Source organism: Diplodia seriata (assembly GCF_021436955.1).
Source record: "Diplodia seriata strain FDS-637 chromosome Unknown scaffold_12, whole genome shotgun sequence".
Lineage (NCBI taxonomy): Eukaryota > Fungi > Ascomycota > Dothideomycetes > Botryosphaeriales > Botryosphaeriaceae > Diplodia > Diplodia seriata.
In genome coordinates this window covers 684,174-702,591 of record NW_027117319.1, presented here as the reverse complement: position 1 = coordinate 702,591, position 18,418 = coordinate 684,174, and the positions used below count along the sequence as shown (strand labels likewise).

The window sequence follows — 18,418 nt, the reverse complement described above, 5'->3', positions numbered from 1 at the left end:
CTGCGCGGAGTCGCGGTGTTCTTTGCTGGTCCACATATTATTACTTGCTCTAAGATAAACAATAAACCACTTCCACCAAGATAATTTACATTGTAGTGATGCCCAGTATATCGGCTGCATTATCGACTATTATCGACTTATGCTTGTACCATTCCCCGCAAAGAAATTTATCGTTTGCCGTATAGGTGACATAAAATGTCGTCAGTCGAACATTTCAGGTGTTCACGTCATTCACGTAGCCGGGGTGGTCTGTGTCACTCAACCGCAGCCACTGTTTCCGAACAAGTCCATAACACCTCCCATCCATAACTTTCTCGGTGGGGGTATATAAGAAGCGCCCAATTTTGCCAACCCTCCATCTTCCACTCATCAACAGCAACATTGTGCACCTAGTGCATAGTGCCCAACCCCTTGCCAAAGCCGACAAACCAAATCCGTTTTGACAGCACGAGCCGCCAGAAATGGCGTTAACCACCCACAGGTCCCGCCAGTGCGTGTTCACCGCCGACGACAATTCCCAGTGCCCCATGTCCACGACTGCCAGCAACGGCTACTGCATGGAACATCAAGCCTTTGCCGCCAAGAACATTGAGGAGCAACTAGAATTCGCACTGGAACAACTCGAACGTTGGGGCAACATCCAGGCAGTGCAGGACGATCACGCTGCCCGAGAGGCGGCTCTTGCGACCCGGGAAACAACCCTCGCCGCCAGGGAGGCCATTGTCGATGCCAACAGCACCGAAGTCATCATCCGCGAGTTTCTCTGCGATCTCCGCGAGAAGCATCTCGGCGAGAGAGAGGAAAAGCTCAACGCCCAGGAGGCCGAGCTCGCCGAAAAGAATGTCGAGCTCAATGCGTGCAAGGAAGCGAAGCAGGACTTGGCTCTGGCGATCTCCACTCTTCGCAACCGGCTCACCCAGAGCGAATCAGCCCTGGCAATGACCCGTGTCGAGATCGACGACCGCGCTCAGATCGACGACATCAAGGCGGAGAACCAGCTTCTTCAGGAGCAGACCGGCGCCTTTGCGGCACGAATGAACAGACTTGAGATGGACATCCGAAAGATCAAAGACAAGCTTTGCGCAACGGAGATTGCCGGGCATATCAGAGCAAGCTCGAACACGCAGATGGCCCAGCTAACCGCTAGCCAAGAGAGCAATAGCAGCTTTGGGTGGGATCAGGAGACCGATGGGGAAGGCGATGGTGATGAGAATAGCGAAGATGAGCTGGTGAGGTACTTCCGGCTGTACGTGGTAGAGGAGCTACGCCAAAGGCGATTCTTCCTCTGAGCGTGCGCAGTTACGCCACGTTCTCCTCATCGCTGGCTTGACTGAAGTTTATCTCTTGAGGGTTAGATCATCTGGGTACAACTCCTACCACCGGACCTTGGCCTGGCTTCAGTATGCTTATGTCGGCGATGATAAGTTGTTTTCACTAGACATGAGGCGTGGCTCTTTTTAAGGAGTCAAGGGATATTAGGGTGTCAAGACCTTCATGTTGCTTATCTTCGTCAATCAGCCTTGAGTCTTTCAATCAAAGTCTTGTGAGATGGCTGCAGAAAAAGGCGTGCTATCAGCAAGTCTGACAACTTATCGGTTGGTAACAAGGTAGAAAACTGAGAAAACCACATATGAAGTCCCCATTAACTTATTTCTATTTGCGAAGTGATGTGAGCGTACGAAAGATGGTGCTAAGAAGGAGAGCGGGACTAAATTATATCAGTAATGCAGCTAGCACAGGCGAAAGATTAGATAGGCTCCATAGGGCACGGCAGGTGCTAAAAGAAATTGCCCGCCTACATTGGCCCTATACGCAAATTCGACATGGGATGTATAGCTAAATACAAGATCCAGACATAGTGCTTCTAGCTTATCCCGGTATTCCTTATGGCCATTCCAATAGAATGGCGCGTCCATCCAGTATAAGCGCTGCAATGGTAATACCGAAGGACACTGCGAGTATACATTTCTGATAGCATGGGTGAAGTCAGTCCACCCATGTCCTGGTGACATGCATTCCCGTAGTCATGTGTTACCCGCAGGCAGCAGAGGCGGACCAATCAGAGCACACCTTCCAAAGTTGTCAGGGATAATATACTGCAGTCACAGAATCATTCACCCGCCGGAATGCTATATATCCCACCCCAACATTTCGTCTTCCCTGCTCACTCCAACACCTTACCACATCCTAAGAAACTGTGGACCACCCCCTGTCGGACACCGAACGCCCAAACATTTCAACCCAAACAAACCACAATAACAGCTCAAACAACCAAGATGTCGAGTCAGTGCCTCTTCATCCTCCCCAACGGCATCAAGTGCCAGGCCCCTTCGACAACGCCAGCTGGCCACTGCCGCGAGCACTACCTGGATCTCCGCGAGCGCCATCTCAACGATCGCGAGGCGGCCATCGATGCTCGCGAGAGCACTCTCAATGAGCGCGAGAGCGCCGCCATAAAGGACCTGGAGGCGCGCATCAGCGCGCGCGACGCTGAATTGACGGCGCTGCACGGCAGCCACGCGCGGAACATCATGAGCATACGGCGGACTCACGCATTTGAGACAAACAGGATGCATCGTGACCACACGGACCGCGTCCACGAGTTGCAGAGAATGATCCTGGACGTGGAGAGGGCGGCGGCGATCAAGGAAGGGCAGCGCGATCAGGCGAGGGCGAAGGTTACGCAGTTGGAGAGAATGCTGCGCCGTTCGTATGGGGAGAAGGCGAAGACCATTGCTTCCGGAACGAGGAGGAAGGCGGCGGACTTCGATGATGATGAGATTGAGGGCCGGGATGAGGAGCAGGCTGAGGAGCGTGCTTCGAAGCGTGTGAAGCTCGACGTCTTTCGGGAGAGTGGTGGCGCCGATGATGAGAGTGAGGACAGCTCGGGCTCTGATTATCAGGCTCAGGGAGGCGCTCCGGTCGCCCGTGGTGCTGGCGAGGCGGCGGAAATTGGGGACAAGCTGGACTCGTTGAGCCTGAGAGGACGATGAGCGTGAGGCTCACCGAGATCGTTTCTGAAAACGCTCTCAACATGCTGGCCTTTGGTTCATTTGCTTATGTTAAGCTTGTAAAGAAAATGACAAAAAAAAACTTCGCGTTGACTCTTAACTGTCGACGCGATCCCAAACTCTTTGGCAAATGAAGATGTGAAACGGTAGATAATCGTGAAAGAGAAGAGTAACAGAGACCTTCCGTAGTTTGCTTAGAATTTGACCTCTACTGACCTGTGCTACAACTGCCCGAGATCGTGGGCAGTGTCTTACTGACTCAAAAATGCCGCCCACACGTTCATCATGTGGAACTTACAGTGGTTCCCACTGTAACGGTTTTGATTGTACATTCCACTGTTCGTACCTCCGTAGGAGCCTGTTCACATGAGTGACCGTGTTAGATAGGGCCATTACCGTAAAGGGAGATTAGTCTCCTCCGCTGTCAAGCTTCAATTCCCTCTCCCTCCAAACGTCCTGTCTGCAATGGTTGAGCCAGCCTAAACACCGCAGTTACGCAAGTTATGACACGCCGCGCCGGCATGTCGTTAGTTGACGGTACGCCGCCGGCGACGTATTCCACTACAAGGCCGCACGTAAGCCATTCTTCCCACCAACTGCCAGACAAGGCGCCTCTGGAAGCACTAATTCTTCTTGGCCGTTCTGTGACCTAGTCGGTCCGACTGCATGTAGTCTCTGCCCATACGCGGCTCTTCCTTCTCTCCTTGTGGTGTAAGTATATTACCCGATAGATCCAGGAGGAAAATGTATGCGGTTTTGTGTAGGGTGATATTAGGGTGAGGTGGAATCCCACTTATGATACACCGTAACGAAGTAGTTACGAGTGGGGAGGGCGCAGAAGGGTCCAACCTTCCGGACAGGGCAGACGGGACGGCCCAGTGCTCGATTCCCGCGGCGGGGCAAAAGAAGCTTAGGTTGCGGGTGCTACTGAGGCGGATGTCATCGAAACTGTCTGCAAAGATCGGCCGGAGTCTCCCATGGGGTAGGTATGCGGATAGTGTGTGGGGTGCCGACTAAAATTGCACCGAAAGGGCGACGACGGCCTTGCAAGCCTTGGCTGGGCAGTGGATCTGAGAAAATGAGAGTTGCAGGAGCCGAGGGTGCTTGCGTAGGTAGGGAATTGATGAAATGATGTCATCGCGAAAACAAACGATCGAGTGCGGTGCAAAAAAGAAGTAAAAGGCAAAAAGATGATATGTCACCGCCCGAGAATCGAACTCAAGGTCCTCTCCCGACCGCTACCAACCCGATACAGGGTATGCCCAGGCCTTATTTGATACGTCAGGAGCCGCTCTACCACTGAGCTAGCGATGATGAAAGGGGAGCAGGTTTTGGCGACTTATATACCCACAGGCATGTCAACGAGATCTCCCAGCACCCAGCTCCAGCCACACCGCTCAGCGCCGTGCCACAGAGAGCGTCTCACCGGGCCAGGCGCGTCCCGCTCCGAAATGCCTGACTGTAGCCTTCCACATTGGAGGAGCACAACCAGCGGCGCTGCTCCGACCGTCACCGACCAACTCTTTCGCCGCGTACCCGCCGCCATCCCATCCTTGGCCACCTACCTGGCGCGCGCGCACCTAGTTCCTCGGCGCCACCACAACGTCGATCGCCACAACGCATCTAGCGGCAGTTACAGCTCCTACCTGAACCCCATCTCCCCGCTTCGCGACCGCCCTCACTACCGACCCGCCCCAACTTGACTCTAAGTTCGTTCCTTTCACCGCCTCATTAGCTCCCGCCGTCGGATGCGCGCTCGCTTCCCGCCTCCGAGACGGTGAGACGCCGACTGGGACACCCCACACTTGTTTCGGGAATAACGCTACTGGCTACCAACGAAAAGGTGAAAGGTGCGAGTGGCTGCGAGATATCGATCTTGGTCGAGGCCGTCTGACAAGACCCGTCCCGCCCATGGCACAGGCCTACAAGCCAGGATGCGGCTGCACCGCTGAAGCATGTGCTTGGCGCGCCCAGTTCCAGTGTGAGGAGATGAGCCGCGCAGACAAACGAGTCCGAGAGGGTGGAAGACGGTTTGACAGCTTCTGTCATCATATGACGTGAGAACAAGGGCCACAACAGGCCGGGCCGGGCCGTACCTTCTTAGCGACTGTCCCGCTGCCTAGCGTCTCCACCTTCTCCCAACCTCCTCCCCGCTCCGCTCCAGGGTGCCCGTCCCTTTCGATTCTTGCTCCAAACCATGACGCACGCCTCCTCCCGCATCTATTACGAGGCCCTGTAGGCTCCTCGCCGGGCGCCACGTGCCCCGTCCTTCGCGCCCCTGGCCACACTGGTGTAGCGGAACGAATATTGTCCCGCCGCACCGCCGTCCTTCGACATGCTAATTCAGTGGACTTTGTTTGAGCATGCGCAAGACTAAGAAGCATGGGACTGAGAGAAAGAAAAAGAAAAAGGCGAGGATAAATGGAAAACAACAGGAAATAGAAGGTGTGGAGATCGATCTTTCTGGAGGCGTTATTAGAGGGATAGAGTAAGGGGCTAAGTCGCCCGTAATGAGGCCGTGCTCGCGGTTCAACTGGTGAAGCCTTTGGATTCATCGTCAAATTCTCGTAAATCTTCCACATCCAATCCAGGAAGCTCCTTGTTGTAAAAAAATTCGATTGAAACAGTTCGACTACTTCACACTCGTCTCTGGGTCAGCAGCAATCCTGCGCTTTCCCAACGAAATACATGGCCACCAAGACAGTTCAAACTCATAGATCACCCATCTTCACCAGTGCTAGTTGAGCCAGGGTGGTTGCAAGTGCCTTGCCCTCGGGAAGTAATCGACTCTCTATATCTCGAACACAGTCCGAGCTATGTCTCGTATTACCCCAGCAGTGAATCTCGTTGATCCAATGAACGTATTCCTTGATGCCGGTAGTCGTGTCAAGGTCACCTGAGTGGATCCTTCGCATACTACAGCCAGTCCAAGAGTTCGTGGAGTAGTTCATATGGCTGTGTGGTCGTAGTGACCAGACCTCATAACGCACGCCGGCAAGAAGAAGCCCGTAATGCCGCACATCCGAAAGCCTTGCTTTGCTGAAAGATGATCCAGTTTCCCGAAGATACCTTTCCTTGAGCTTCCAGCGATTGTAAAGAGCGGTGGATGCGGCTGTGGCAATTTGTTGGCGGCCTTTGCCACTGTTCTTGGCGTCCTTTTTGACCTCGATCGTAAGGTAGGGGCAAAGGGAGCGTCGGTATCGAACTGATGCGAGAGAATCCAATTTCCCATTGATTTCCGGACGGAAGCCACCAGCCCATATCCAGTATGAGCAGTCGGGTTGGACGTTGAAGTTAAATGTAGGGTCGACAGGCATATCTCCATGTACGATCGGAGGCATTTCCCAGACGCCGCCATCTTGCGGACGGAAACTCTCCTCTCGCATCCGGACAGGCAGCCATTGGGGTGGGTTACATGGTTTGTGTTGTAACCGGCTTCGGGGCTCACTCTTGAGTAGATACTTGACGGCATCATCTACCCACTCAGGCTCACAAAGTGCATTCGGTACCGATTGATGCATCTCAGAGTAATTGTTGTGAATGGCCTGAATGACAGCAGCCGTAGGATTGATCCAGACGGTTGATGAGCGCAATCCATTACGGTGTCGATAGTGCTCGCATAAGTCTGACCCTGGCGTTGGCTCTGCAGTGTTGAAGTGTTCGAATGCTGATGCTGGTTTGGGCTCATCAGTGTCAATTTGGATGCCTCTAGGGCTCAGGACGTAGTTTGTGAAGTTCTTCGTGCCCATTGCCGTCCTTCTCGGGCGGTAGTGTGTCGAGGTTGCCATTTGAGAAAGGATACGTCTGACATCTTCGGAGATTGGTATCAACTGTAGGATATTTTTCTCTGTTCCTGCTGTTGTGTCGTGGACGGACTCAGCATGCGGGTCTCCATCCACCGAGGATTCCGCTGATTGATTTTGTGTAGAGACATCTTCCGTTTGGTGAGATTGCCCAACCTCGTCGGCCATGTCGTCCGCAATCCTCGTTTCCGTACGGCCAAAGTCGTGCACGCGCACACCGGGCCTCTCTCTTTTCTCAGTTGGGTTTTCCGCGCTGCTTACCTTTGCGAATTCTTTTTCATCTCCTTCTGCGAATTCTTCCACTTCTTCATCCACTGAAATCTCAACATCTCCTTTCACATCTCTGATATTCTCCTCAGTATCTTCAGTCTCTTCCTCGTCCTTTTCGACATCGCGTTCTTCGTGTTCTCCACTGATATGGATCTCCTCGACACGTTTCGCCACCGTTTGGACGTTTCCAGTCTCCTCGCCTCGTTCAACGTGTGCAAGTTGATACGCATCATTCTCCTCTAGCTCACCAAAATCTTCGACATTTTCCTCAACACCCCAATCCCGAACGATATCGTCATCTTCAACATCTTCTGGGTTTTCAACCTCAGCATCATCCACTTCAGCATCCACACCATCTTCACCCCATTTTCTTGATCCTTCAACATCATCGTCGGCTTTATCGGTGTCATCGACATTGCCTTGGCCACTTTGAACATCTCCCGCATCTTCTTTCTGATGTGGTGCTCTATTAGTCTCCTCCGAATATGAGCACGAGCCCTTGTCATGCGTTTCATTCTTCGGGTGTATGCTGAGGAAATACGAAATAGTGGTCGTCCCACTTCCTGACAAATTGCTGGCTCCCTGAGTAGTATCCGGATTGTTTGGTTCCTTCCTGGAAAGGCAGTCCCAAAACATCTGACATGGCAGTCTCCTCGCATGGCGCATCGCTCTGTAGCGGGCAATGAGTCTTCGGAAGAATGCTGATAGACTACTCTCTGGAGGCCTGGGACTTTTGGGGAGATTCATCCTCCGTGACGTTGTTCGCTGGCCAGTTGAACTTAGTTGGTATTTTCGGCTAGTGCGACACTGTTTTGTCAAGAAGTGACGGTTAGCTGTTATGTTTGTGTATGTACAGTAAGTCAATCTCCTAAACTTACAAACGTCTTATTATGTCTAGCAAACATTCTGAGATTTTTCGGAAAAGGAGATATAGTGGAATAACAGAAAATTGACGACAGATCCAAGATTGAGAACAAGTGGGTGGTGGACAAAGATGGTTCATGAAATCTCGTACCGCTTTTTTGACGTGGAGAAGGTCCATATATATTATTCCGGAGCGGCAGTCTGTGAACCAACTTATCATACATGACGACGGTAACCGGAGAGTGTACTAGGGCTGAATGGCGGTTGTAGAGTCTCGGAATGTATGCGGGTGAGCTATGTCAGTCATCTCCACGCTAATGTGGATCGCAATATAGAATGTAAAGCAAAGCAAGAATTCCACAAGATAAGGTCTGTACGACTAAGTTACCTCTGCCACCAAGTTTCCCCGCATTCTCTTGCATTCCTGACCGATTCACGCAACATTTCCCGATATGCGACAAACCAGAAATCTATCATCAACCCAACTGCTTAGTAGCATCCTTGCTGTTGTGCGTGGCCGCAAAACTACTTGCATTCTTCGAAGCCCATCTTCTGCTGTGGCGCTGGAAGCTGCCCTCGGCTTTCCATGTAGGAGAATTTGACCTGGCTGGCGTGGCCCGTGCAAGGGCTGCACGGTGTCACCATAGTCGTTTGGAAACCAACATGATATGAGCGAAATTGCTCTGCCGCTGAAGAAATATGATGGCTGCTACAGCAAGGTCGCATGGAGACGTCACCTTTGACTTTGAACCCTGGACTTCCGTCTCTCTCTTTGCTGCGCGTTGTCGCCTGCCATCCCATCATGTACACTTCTTAGAATAATAGATTCCCAGAATCCCTCGTATCCAGCCATCCAAAAGATGGGCGGATCTTCTTGCATGAGCAGTCAGCGGCCCTGTGGACCTTGCATTTTGAACTTAGCCCTTTCTTCCAGCTAAAGACCATGATGGTGACGCTCAAAGCCAAATGACGGATGCGTGGCTACTGCGAGCCAGGCTGGCAGGGAAATTTATTTTCACTCGCACCAGATTCCGTATGTATGTACAATGGCACGATGGCAAGAGCTCACACGCTTATCATGCCGCACTTGCCACCGCACCATGCTGTAGTAGCGATGAACGAGCTTGTGGACACTTATCACATTGATCGGAATTGTACAGCCCTGACTCATTGAAGTAAGGCGCTACAGTCCATCCATGGAATGGGACAGGGGAAAATACCTCGGAATACGCCTTCGTGATATCTCAGACGTCTGTTTAAATGCCTTGCTTTCTATCAAATCACCGATACCTGCCACACTTCATCTATTTCTTCTCCTCGAACACCAAAACCGCACTGACTGTACCTGATTCAACCAATTTCACCCAGTAAAGTGAGAAGAACGTCGTTATTGAGGAAGTAATGCTGAAGGATTCCAGAGAGTCATAGAACCCGTCATTGAAAGAGATGTCAGCCAACGCGAGGTGGACCCTCATCGGCCAACCCAACAGACGCCCCCAAAACATTCTACCTCAGCAAAACTTCCTCACACGGAACTACGCAATGGTGGTAGCAGAACCCAAATTGACGAAGCCATCGCCTCCACCAATTTTCATAGCAGATAACGCGCCATCGGCTATCGCCAACCACGATCTTCTGACAAGTCAGCTTACTTCTCCACTCGCAATCTACACGGACGGCAGCAGAATCAAGAAGAGACTTGGCGCAGCCGCAGTTGCGTATCCTCTGCATACGTATCGTCAAGCATACCTGGACACGAAAGCCAACGCAATAGTAGACAAAGCCGAGCTCATGGGAATCTCGATGGCAGTTGACCTTGCCACCGAGATCGCGGCACCCAAATTCTTGATATTCAGTGATTGCCAGACTGCTCTTCTGGCAATTCAGAGAGCAGAACGCAAGCCCAGCTGTTACATCGTTGAATCCCTGACTAGAAATCTACATGCGTTACGCCGTGGTGGAGTGGGCATTCAGTTGCACTGGGTTCCTGGCCACAAGGGAATTGCTGGGAATGAGAGGGCGCACACATTAGCGAAAGAGGCGGCAAGGCTGCAGCAGTAGTCAGGCAGCATGTATTTCACGAACCACAAAAGATTTCGGTTTGAAACCCCAACTTTCAGCGTGAACTGCTAAACAAAAATAGCGCTGACTTCAATATTCAAGCAGTAGCTCTGGGATATCCGGATCCAGTTCTGGTATACTGTCCCTCTCGGATCACCGCCAGAGATCCTATGTCGTCAACTGACGGGCATGGCAGGATCAATTCCTCGAAAAGGCCAGTGCGTCTATAGTAGCTTCTGGATCAGTACGGTTGGATGGAGACAATTTAGCAAAATTTCTGGGCGGCTCGCCCTGACTTATCATCTCCGTGGTGATGTAAGGTTGAGTTGAGTGAGAGGTGCGCCGATGTGGAAGGAAACAAAAGAATAAAGTATAAAGAGATTTTTCATATATGCCTTCCATTTCAAACAATAGATGTAAAGTACCCTCCCTTTCTTTTTAGCCGTGATAGCCGTCGACGCATAGATCGAGGGCTGCTCTGAACCCAAGCGTTCGAAAGGTCCGGGCGGGCGGGCAACTCCTTCGCTATGACAGTGCTTGGAGGGCAATCCTGTTGCTTGGTGCGCTACAAAAATGCAATGCTAATCGATGACTGAACATGTCCCAACACGAAACTCGACACAAACAACCACTCCACGCGGCCGTCTCGCTCGTCAACCGCTATGGTCTGACCCGTTTCCGCCGCCTTCTACCCTCCCACCAAGCACCACCACGATCCCGCTTCGACCGCCAATATACTACACCCCGCGACAATCACATGGCTCCGCGTCATCGCCCCGCCCCGTCTCCATCCCGCCTCAGCCTCCACGGACAGGTGATTGCGCACGACGCCGTTCTGCAATTCCACAGTGCTGGCAATACTTTCTCCTCGGTAGTCGTATCGCCCACAAGGCCGGTGCAGCAGCGCAGCCATGGGCGGCGGTGCTTGTCACTCTTTTCCATCGGATGGGTGCGTGGGTCAGACGGCCAGCTGCGATGTACTAGCTGCGGCTCGCATATGCGTTCGGCTTCGCCTAAGCGGTGGAGGTGCGTGGTGGGGTCGTCGGCGCTGGAGCGATGCTGTGAGGGCTTTGCCTTGTCGTCAACGGAATACGGCTGGGCAATCGGGAAGTTTGTCCACCGCTGTGATTCAACAAGGCCTGGTGATGGGCGGCGATGGCGGATGCTACTCTTTCGCAGGCAGCTGGTGAGTCTTCTGTGGAGGCGGAGCGGACCAGGCCGAGAACCACAAGGTTGACTGCGACGGCTTCTTCTGCCGGGGTCGAGACGCCACTATGCGTGCCAAAGAGCTTGCAGTTGGCTTCATGTAGTTGGGTACAGAGCGGGATTCATGTGGCTGTGGCTGTGATGGTGGTGCTGCGCCCGGAAGTACGTCAGCGTTCTGCCTGGGTCGCGCGGCGCCTTTAGGATGCGAGTGCATGCTGAGTATGTCAACGTGTAGAGTATCGCGGTGTGTAGTGTGGGACTCGGCAGTGCGAATGTTGTTGGTGATCTGTCGTTGTTTTTGTGCTTCGTGTTGGGCGGGCACTAGCTACCTCGGAAGGGATGAACGTTGAATCTTTGGTTACTATGACGTCAAGAGAACCCGCGGTACTCTAGTGCAACTTCAAAACTGTCCTTTAAGCGCCCATCCTCTCCCACCCTCACATCCCACAAACCTAAGCAGAATGAAGTTCCTAGTCGCCGCCGCCGCTTTCCTGGCCTCTTACCCCGAAGACCTCAGGACCATCGAAATCAGTGACGTGGTACGCACAAGTCTCTACATCGCCATCCTCCCCGCTGACCTCTCTCCCTCCGTAGGTAATCCGCGACAACAATGGCATATACGCCATCCACTTCAGCCTCCCCACCATCCACGAAGAAGTCTTCGCCGCCGGCCACGACCTCGACGCGAAGCGGCTCCCCGTCCCCCATTTCAACTATTTCTGGCACGCCACCGGCACCAAGAAAAGGTTCATTCTCACCCTCTATAATAGCAATGAAACGTATGTTTTCTCACCGGCACAAGCGGTGGCATGGATGATGCTGACGGGGGACGAATGTAGGGATGCGAGGCGCGGGTCCGCCAGGATCCCGGTGAGGTGCCAACCTGGTGGTAACGCGCGTGATGATTTTCTCTGTTTGCAGATTGGGAAGATCTCTATTGAGGTGTAGATGGGGGAAGGGGGACTTATGAGGCCTGAGAATGTTGATGTACAGGTCTAATTAGCTCATCCATATTGCGTAGGTATATCCTGGTCTATTCGCTTTCGCCATTCTGTAATTCGAGGTGATGTGCAATTCCGAAATTACGGCACACCGTCCTTTTTCCACCAAGATCTCAACGCCAGCGGGACATTTGGGCCACAATGGTGCGCATATTCGTGGAGATATGGGTAATTCATCAGGGCAAGGTCATTCCACAACCTGTGGTACATCTACATATCAAGGCCTGGGTCGAGGAAAAGCCTGATCTCTGTGCGGTCAGTATACTTTCCTAAAAGCTGCTAAATGTGCTTCACTCTGATGATAGAACAAAACACAAGCAATGCGTCGTAAAGAGACGGCTCTGCCATGAAGTCAATCACCGTCCTGACCACCACGGCGTGTGACAAAAGAGATTGCCCACCCGCATCTGCCTTACACCCATTAACATGTTTATCTAGGCGGTTGAACAAAAAACCCGGACATAAAGATAAGTTTCACATGCATGCATCCACGTCGGGATCCTGTATTCAACTGCATACAATTACGTCGGTGTAAGGCGGATGGGGGTGGAGTGGTCAATTTCTTCTGTCACCCACCGTGCCATCTTTCTTTAAATCCGTATCAGTCGTAAAGACGACGAGAGCGAGTGGAAGCCCGGTGTACGTAAGAGGAACTGGGTGAAATGAGAAAGAAAGTAAAGCAGGTAGATGTGTAAATGCTGATTGACGAAGGCGTCGCCGGCTCCATCAAATCTCGCCGATAGCCGGAGGGCGGGGTTGAGCGACATCGGCGGTTACCCCGGCCTTGTCGAAACCGACCCCAACTCGACGCAAACAAATACCTCGCACCTCACAAACAGCCATCCTACATCATTCTTCACACCAAACCACCCTCCAACCAGCAAACCAAAGATGCTCATCCTCACCGAATCCGACGTCTCCACCATCCTCCGCACCCTCACGCCCCAACACGCCACCCTCTTCCTCACCGCCCTCACCAACGCCCTCGCCGACTTCACGAAAGAAAAGCAACAACAAGAAAATGCCACGTCCTCCACCCCGCCCCCGCAAATCCACCAACCGCAGCGCACCTTCATAACGACGCTCCCGGCCCGCGACACCGTGCTCGTCATGCCCGTCTCCAACACGACGACGGCGACGACGGTCAAGACCATCACGCTCCCCAGCGCCGGGCCCGTCAAGGGCTCCATCACCGTCTTCGCGCCCGACGGCGAGCTGAGGGGCGTCATCAACGCGGCCGAGGTGACGGCGTTCCGGACGGCGCTCGCGACGATGACGGTGCTGACGCGCTGGAAACACGCGCCGCTGCGGAACCTCGTGGTGTTTGGGGCCGGGAGGCAGGTCGAGTGGCATGTGCGGTTGGCGTTGAAGTTGTTGCCCGGGGGGAGCATCCGGCGGGTGTCGGTGTTCAACCGTGGCGAGAAGCGGTTGAGGGAGATGGAGAAGGGTGTGTTGACGGAGTTGAGGGAGGCGTATCCCGGTGTTGTGTTTGAGGCGGTGGCGCAGGAGGGTGCTGCGCAGGCGTATGGGGAGTCGGTGAAGAGTAGGCTGGGCGAGGCGGATGCCGTGTTTTGCTGTACCCCGTCGAGGGAGCCGTTGTTTACGAAGAAGGATTTGCTCGGGGATGGCCGGGGCGCGGAGCGGCCAAGGTTTATGTCGTGTATTGGATCGTATAAACCGGAGATGCAGGAGATTGATACCGAGACGCTACGGGCTGCAGCGAGGGTGTGGGTTGATGCAAAGGAGGAGTGTTTGGTGGAGGCGGGGGAGCTGATTCGAGCCGGGATGAAGCCGGAGGACATGACGGAGGTGGGCGAGTTGTTTCTACAGGGTGCAGATGCGAAAGTGGAGGAGGAGGGTCTGACGCTGTTCAAATGCGTAGGGTTTGGGTTGATGGATTTGGTTATGGGAGACAAGCTGCTGGAGCTCGCGGAGCAACTCGGGAAGGGGGTTAAGGTGGAGGGTTTCTAAGATACAGGATTCCCAAAAGCCGCGAATGCGGATTCCTCCATGGGCTTCAAACCACGCACGCTGAGTGTAAGCAGCCTGTTTAGTTCGTGAGTCCCGACCTGTCGCTGTGGAAGGTGGTATGCGACCAATGGATAATTGTTAACCAAGCTGGGCAATGGCAATTTCGAACGCAGCCGTCTTCCGGCCCCTCCTCGTTGTTGACCTCAAGGCTCAAAACAAGTCGGGAAGCACTTAAACTGTAGCGAACCAGTTCCCAGGCCGCGGCACGACTGCTGTCAAGGCCCAGCGCGTGGTACGTTCTCCTGCGCTGTGAACGGTCTCACGGCGGAGTTGTTTGTACACTGCCACACCGACTTGGATGAAGATAATGGGAACGGCGAGAGGTACCACATGGCTAGCATCGGCCTCTGCCTCCTTGCCGACGTCGAGCATGCTTGCGCCGCCACTTGCACAACGTCGCTGATTGAAACGTAGGAGAGCACCTTGCATCTCTGAAGGGCATGCTTGATGCCGCGAACGCCGTCGGCTGAACGAGCGAAACACAATGCAACAACACCACTCCCATATACGGACCACTCGCCATGCCTATTGCCGCCACCCCGACACCCTTGCTGTGGATGCTGTCTACTGACCTTTGATCGGCAGCAGCCTCTGTCCCGCGCAGTGCTGGCTCTTCGGGCTTTCCTCCCGCGCCCGGCAGATTGAGTGCGTGACCGAGCGCTGGGTATTTCTGTACGCTGTCAGTAGTGAAGAGAAAGAGTCAAAATCAGCTGCCAGTACAGAAGTCTCGCACTTACGATGAAGAAAAGAAGCGCGTTTTGGCTACGTACCACCCCTTTATCGATACCGTCATTTCGGCAACGTTCTAATTTCCTGACAACTTTTGCCTTGACCTACTTCCAAATTTCTCCGTATCACTTCAGTTGTACCAGCGAACAAACCTATAGCCAGACACAGATTCCCAGCAGAACCATACGATCTTCCCCAAGTCCGTCTTTGCTCAGATCGTGTTCAAAAGCTCAATCCCATCAAACCCAACATTTTCTCCACATGCTCATCCCAGCCCGCAACGTCGTCCTCGAGCATCTCCCGCATCACTTTCCCCGCATTCCACCCTTCCGGCTCATCTCCAAGATCCAGCACGCGGCGGGGCCCCACAGCAAAAGCTCGGCCTTCCCAAAAGTCAGCAACCCTCCTCCACCGGCCAAGCCCGGCCTCACAGAGCAGCAAAGGAGAAGACTCACCATTAACACCCGGGTCCGCCGCAAACCTCAGCGCCGCCGCCACCGCCTGTCCCATACTCCCCTCCGCCGCGCCCACCGCGCGGAACATGGGTATCCACTCCGCCGTCATGGGCGTCGGAATCGCCCACGGCGCCATCAGGTTCACCCTGTGCCCGCGGCCGGCGAAGACGGGCCGGATGCTGCGGAACAGGCCGCGCACGCCGTACTTGGACGACGTGTAGGCCGCCATGAACGGGATGTCGACGTACGCCGCCAGGCTCGCGATCAGGATGAGGGATTTGGGCTGATCGTCGGTCGTGGCTGGTGAGGGCGAAGTGCCGCTGGGTGGGGGGAGCTCGAAGTAGAGTTGCGCCAGCTTGGCGGTGAAGAAGGTGCCGATGGCGTTGGTTTCCCACGCTACGGTCGCGGGCTCCGCCGGGGTGTCGGCGAGGGAGCGCAGGCCCTGTTCCTCGCGCTTGATGAAGGTCTCGCTGAAGTTGCCGGCGCCGGCGACGACGGTGTCGAGAGTTTGCGCGGGGTGGAAGCGGATCGCGGCTTTGAACGCGGAGACTTGTGATTGCCACGATCGGGTGTCGGCTTTGACGAATTGGACGCTGGAGGATTGGTTGATTGTTAGACTGGAGAGGTGTACGGCTCTGGGAGGAACGAAGGGCATCGTACTTCAGTCCGCGGGCTTGCAGGTCTTTGGCATGCTGGTTGCCCCCTTCTTCGTTGTAGTCGACTAACGTGACGTAGACTCTGTATTCGAGAAGATGTGTCAAAAGTCTCCCGTATTGTGAGGTGCGTGGGCTGGCGTACCCCTTCTCTGCAAACACTGTTGCGATTGCGAGGCCAATGCCCGAGGCACCCCCAGTAACCAGTGCATTCTTCCCCCTCAGGTTTTCCGCAGGCGTGGGCGTGTTCACGTCTTCGCTGCTTAGAGCGGGAGAAAGAGGGACAGGCGGCATTTCGTGTTTGTAAGCTTGGCGTAAAGGAAAGGCAAGTTCTTCGTATCGTCTTTACTGGATGGGTTGCTCTTCGCCTTCTCCTGTCTGCGTGGGTTTTTCAAGAGCAGTCGAGGCAGTGAGTTAATGGGGAGCACCAATTAAGTACCCGATAGCCGATAGTCGAGAGAAGGAACGGCAGGCATCAGCTGTCGACCAACAGAACATATTTGTCGTAGTGGGGTGATGAGCGGGGTAGGCGGGCGGGGTTGCGGTCCGCGTCGTCCTCGTAGGATTGATTTTTGGGGCTTTCCAGGATTACCGCACTGCATTTGGCGAGGAATGCGTTTAGTGTGGGGGCGGAAAAGTGGCCAACAAGTAACCATGTTTGCAAATCTTTGTTTGATTTACCCAATCAATCAAACAAGGATCATGAGGCGTGGTTGTTTACGAAATGCTTGGTTGCTTGGTTGGGGTATACACGGATCACTCTTATCGCGTTTTGCCCCGATTCGGTTAGAGTAGAGGTAGGTTAGGGTTGGGGGGAGGGTTATTACCGAATCGGGGCAAAACTCGTAGATAGTGGCCCGTGTACATATGCAAAGCAAACAGGCAAAGATCTTGGCTTATCTGTAAAGATTGAGCAACAAACCAAAGATCTGACCTTATCTTTGTCTTTGGTCACTTGTTGGCCACCTTGCGGCGGAAATAAGAAAAAGAACTATGTTGTAGCTATCCCAACTGAGTGCGAGAAAATTCGATCTGTAGCCTGTTCCATCCACCGCACATGTCTTGCAAACATCTCCTCAAAGCTTTCGTCATCCTCCGACCACCGGTTCCCTAGCAAGTCAGCCTTCCGAGCCCACGACTCCTCCAGAACCCCGCATGCATATGGCTCCCCCTCATCCACCTCGCCCACGCGTCAACAACACGTATCGCTGTGTCAACACTGCATCCGAACCACTCTTTGTGATCCCTTAATCTACCCCTATGTTCGCACTGTATAACCCTCTTAAACATTGCCAATTGACAATGCACTAGCGTCTCGAGGCGATCTGGCCGTTGCAACTCCCTAGTGAGGTGGACGATCTTCATGTCCGGTAACTTGCACTCGCGGCGGAGCTTCTTGACGCGTCTGTCCGGATTGGTCGCCATCCCTATCTTAACGAGGTTGGGTCGGGAGGCCGAGATGAGAATGTATACGTAGCCGCGGGGCATTCTGCTAGAAAAGCGCCAATGGTGCAGCTTCTTGTGCAGTTCGAGTTCAAGCTTACGCACCCGCTCGTCTGAAATGATGGCCTCTTCCGCCTTCGTCTTGCTGCCGCTGCTTGTCTTCGCTGTGGCGCTTTGGCCTTCGTTGGGCTTCAGGCTCTGCTGTTGATCTTGCTCCTGCGTCTGCTGCTGCGGCTTCGTCGCGAAATTGGATTGATGCCGAGGTCGAGCGGCCTTGTTGCTTGGTCCTCAGCTATGTTATCAAGGCTGGGGCTGGTATATCTGGAGGCTGATGTTGTGCTCAATTCCTTCGACATGACCGGCGAGGGATATTTAGTCGGGATGAGATATGATGGAGGCTCCTGAGTGGTGAGGGGTGAGAGTAATGTCGTCGAAGCGGACGATGAAATTGAACTTCCCATGGTAGCTGACGCCAGCGATTTCTCTGTTATGGTAAGTGAGAGTGGTAAGATTGAGGTGAAAGATAGTGATGCGTCCACGTGTGGTGTTGACGATGGTTCGTTCGAAGAGAGTGATGAGGGTTCTGTAATTGAAGTGGGGGCGACGATAGGGCTGTCGGCGTGATATGTGAGTGGTTTGGTTGGGGTGAGAGTGAAGGTAGTTCATGCAAGTTGGAAGTCGATGGTGAAACTTGAGAAGTTCGGCGTTCCATCCGCTGCTCTGCCGGTTCCCCTGTCAATGGGGTCTGACACGGTTGCAGTTCACGGTTCCCACAAAGCCTTGATAGAGACGGTGCAAAGCTCTCGGGTCCAAGATGGTGGGACATTGTCCGTTGCTTCTCCGGCGTCTCAGCAAGTGCGACATGCGGAGTGACAGTAGGCGGTTCCAGGC

General features: G+C 53.7%; 5 protein-coding genes across 5 annotated transcripts; 3 read left to right on the top strand and 2 right to left on the bottom strand.

Moving 5' to 3' along the window:
• Positions 1–461: 461 nt before the first annotated feature.
• SLS55_010346 (uncharacterized protein) lies at positions 462–1,289 on the top strand (the record flags this gene model as incomplete). Its single annotated transcript, XM_066781730.1, is given in 2 exon segments — positions 462–466; positions 482–1,289. 2 exon segments carry the CDS (start codon positions 462–464, stop codon positions 1,287–1,289), a joined length of 813 nt encoding a protein of 270 aa, XP_066628013.1.
• A 987-nt stretch (positions 1,290–2,276) lies between these two features.
• SLS55_010345 (uncharacterized protein) lies at positions 2,277–2,993 on the top strand (the record flags this gene model as incomplete). Its single annotated transcript, XM_066781729.1, has 1 exon — positions 2,277–2,993. One exon carries the CDS (start codon positions 2,277–2,279, stop codon positions 2,991–2,993), a length of 717 nt encoding a protein of 238 aa, XP_066628012.1.
• A 2,729-nt stretch (positions 2,994–5,722) lies between these two features.
• Positions 5,723–7,720, bottom strand: SLS55_010344 (uncharacterized protein; the record flags this gene model as incomplete). The annotated part of the gene is made up of 1 exon (XM_066781728.1): positions 5,723–7,720. The coding sequence occupies one exon, from the start codon at positions 7,718–7,720 to the stop codon at positions 5,723–5,725; it is 1,998 nt and encodes a 665-aa protein (XP_066628011.1).
• Positions 7,721–13,107: 5,387 nt separating this feature from the next.
• SLS55_010343 (uncharacterized protein) lies at positions 13,108–14,187 on the top strand (the record flags this gene model as incomplete). The annotated part of the gene is made up of 1 exon (XM_066781727.1): positions 13,108–14,187. The coding sequence occupies one exon, from the start codon at positions 13,108–13,110 to the stop codon at positions 14,185–14,187; it is 1,080 nt and encodes a 359-aa protein (XP_066628010.1).
• Positions 14,188–15,198: 1,011 nt separating this feature from the next.
• Positions 15,199–16,296, bottom strand: SLS55_010342 (uncharacterized protein; the record flags this gene model as incomplete). The annotated part of the gene is made up of 2 exons (XM_066781726.1): positions 15,199–16,048; positions 16,289–16,296. The coding sequence occupies 2 exons, from the start codon at positions 16,294–16,296 to the stop codon at positions 15,199–15,201; spliced, it is 858 nt and encodes a 285-aa protein (XP_066628009.1).
• Between the last annotated feature and the right edge of the window lie 2,122 nt (positions 16,297–18,418).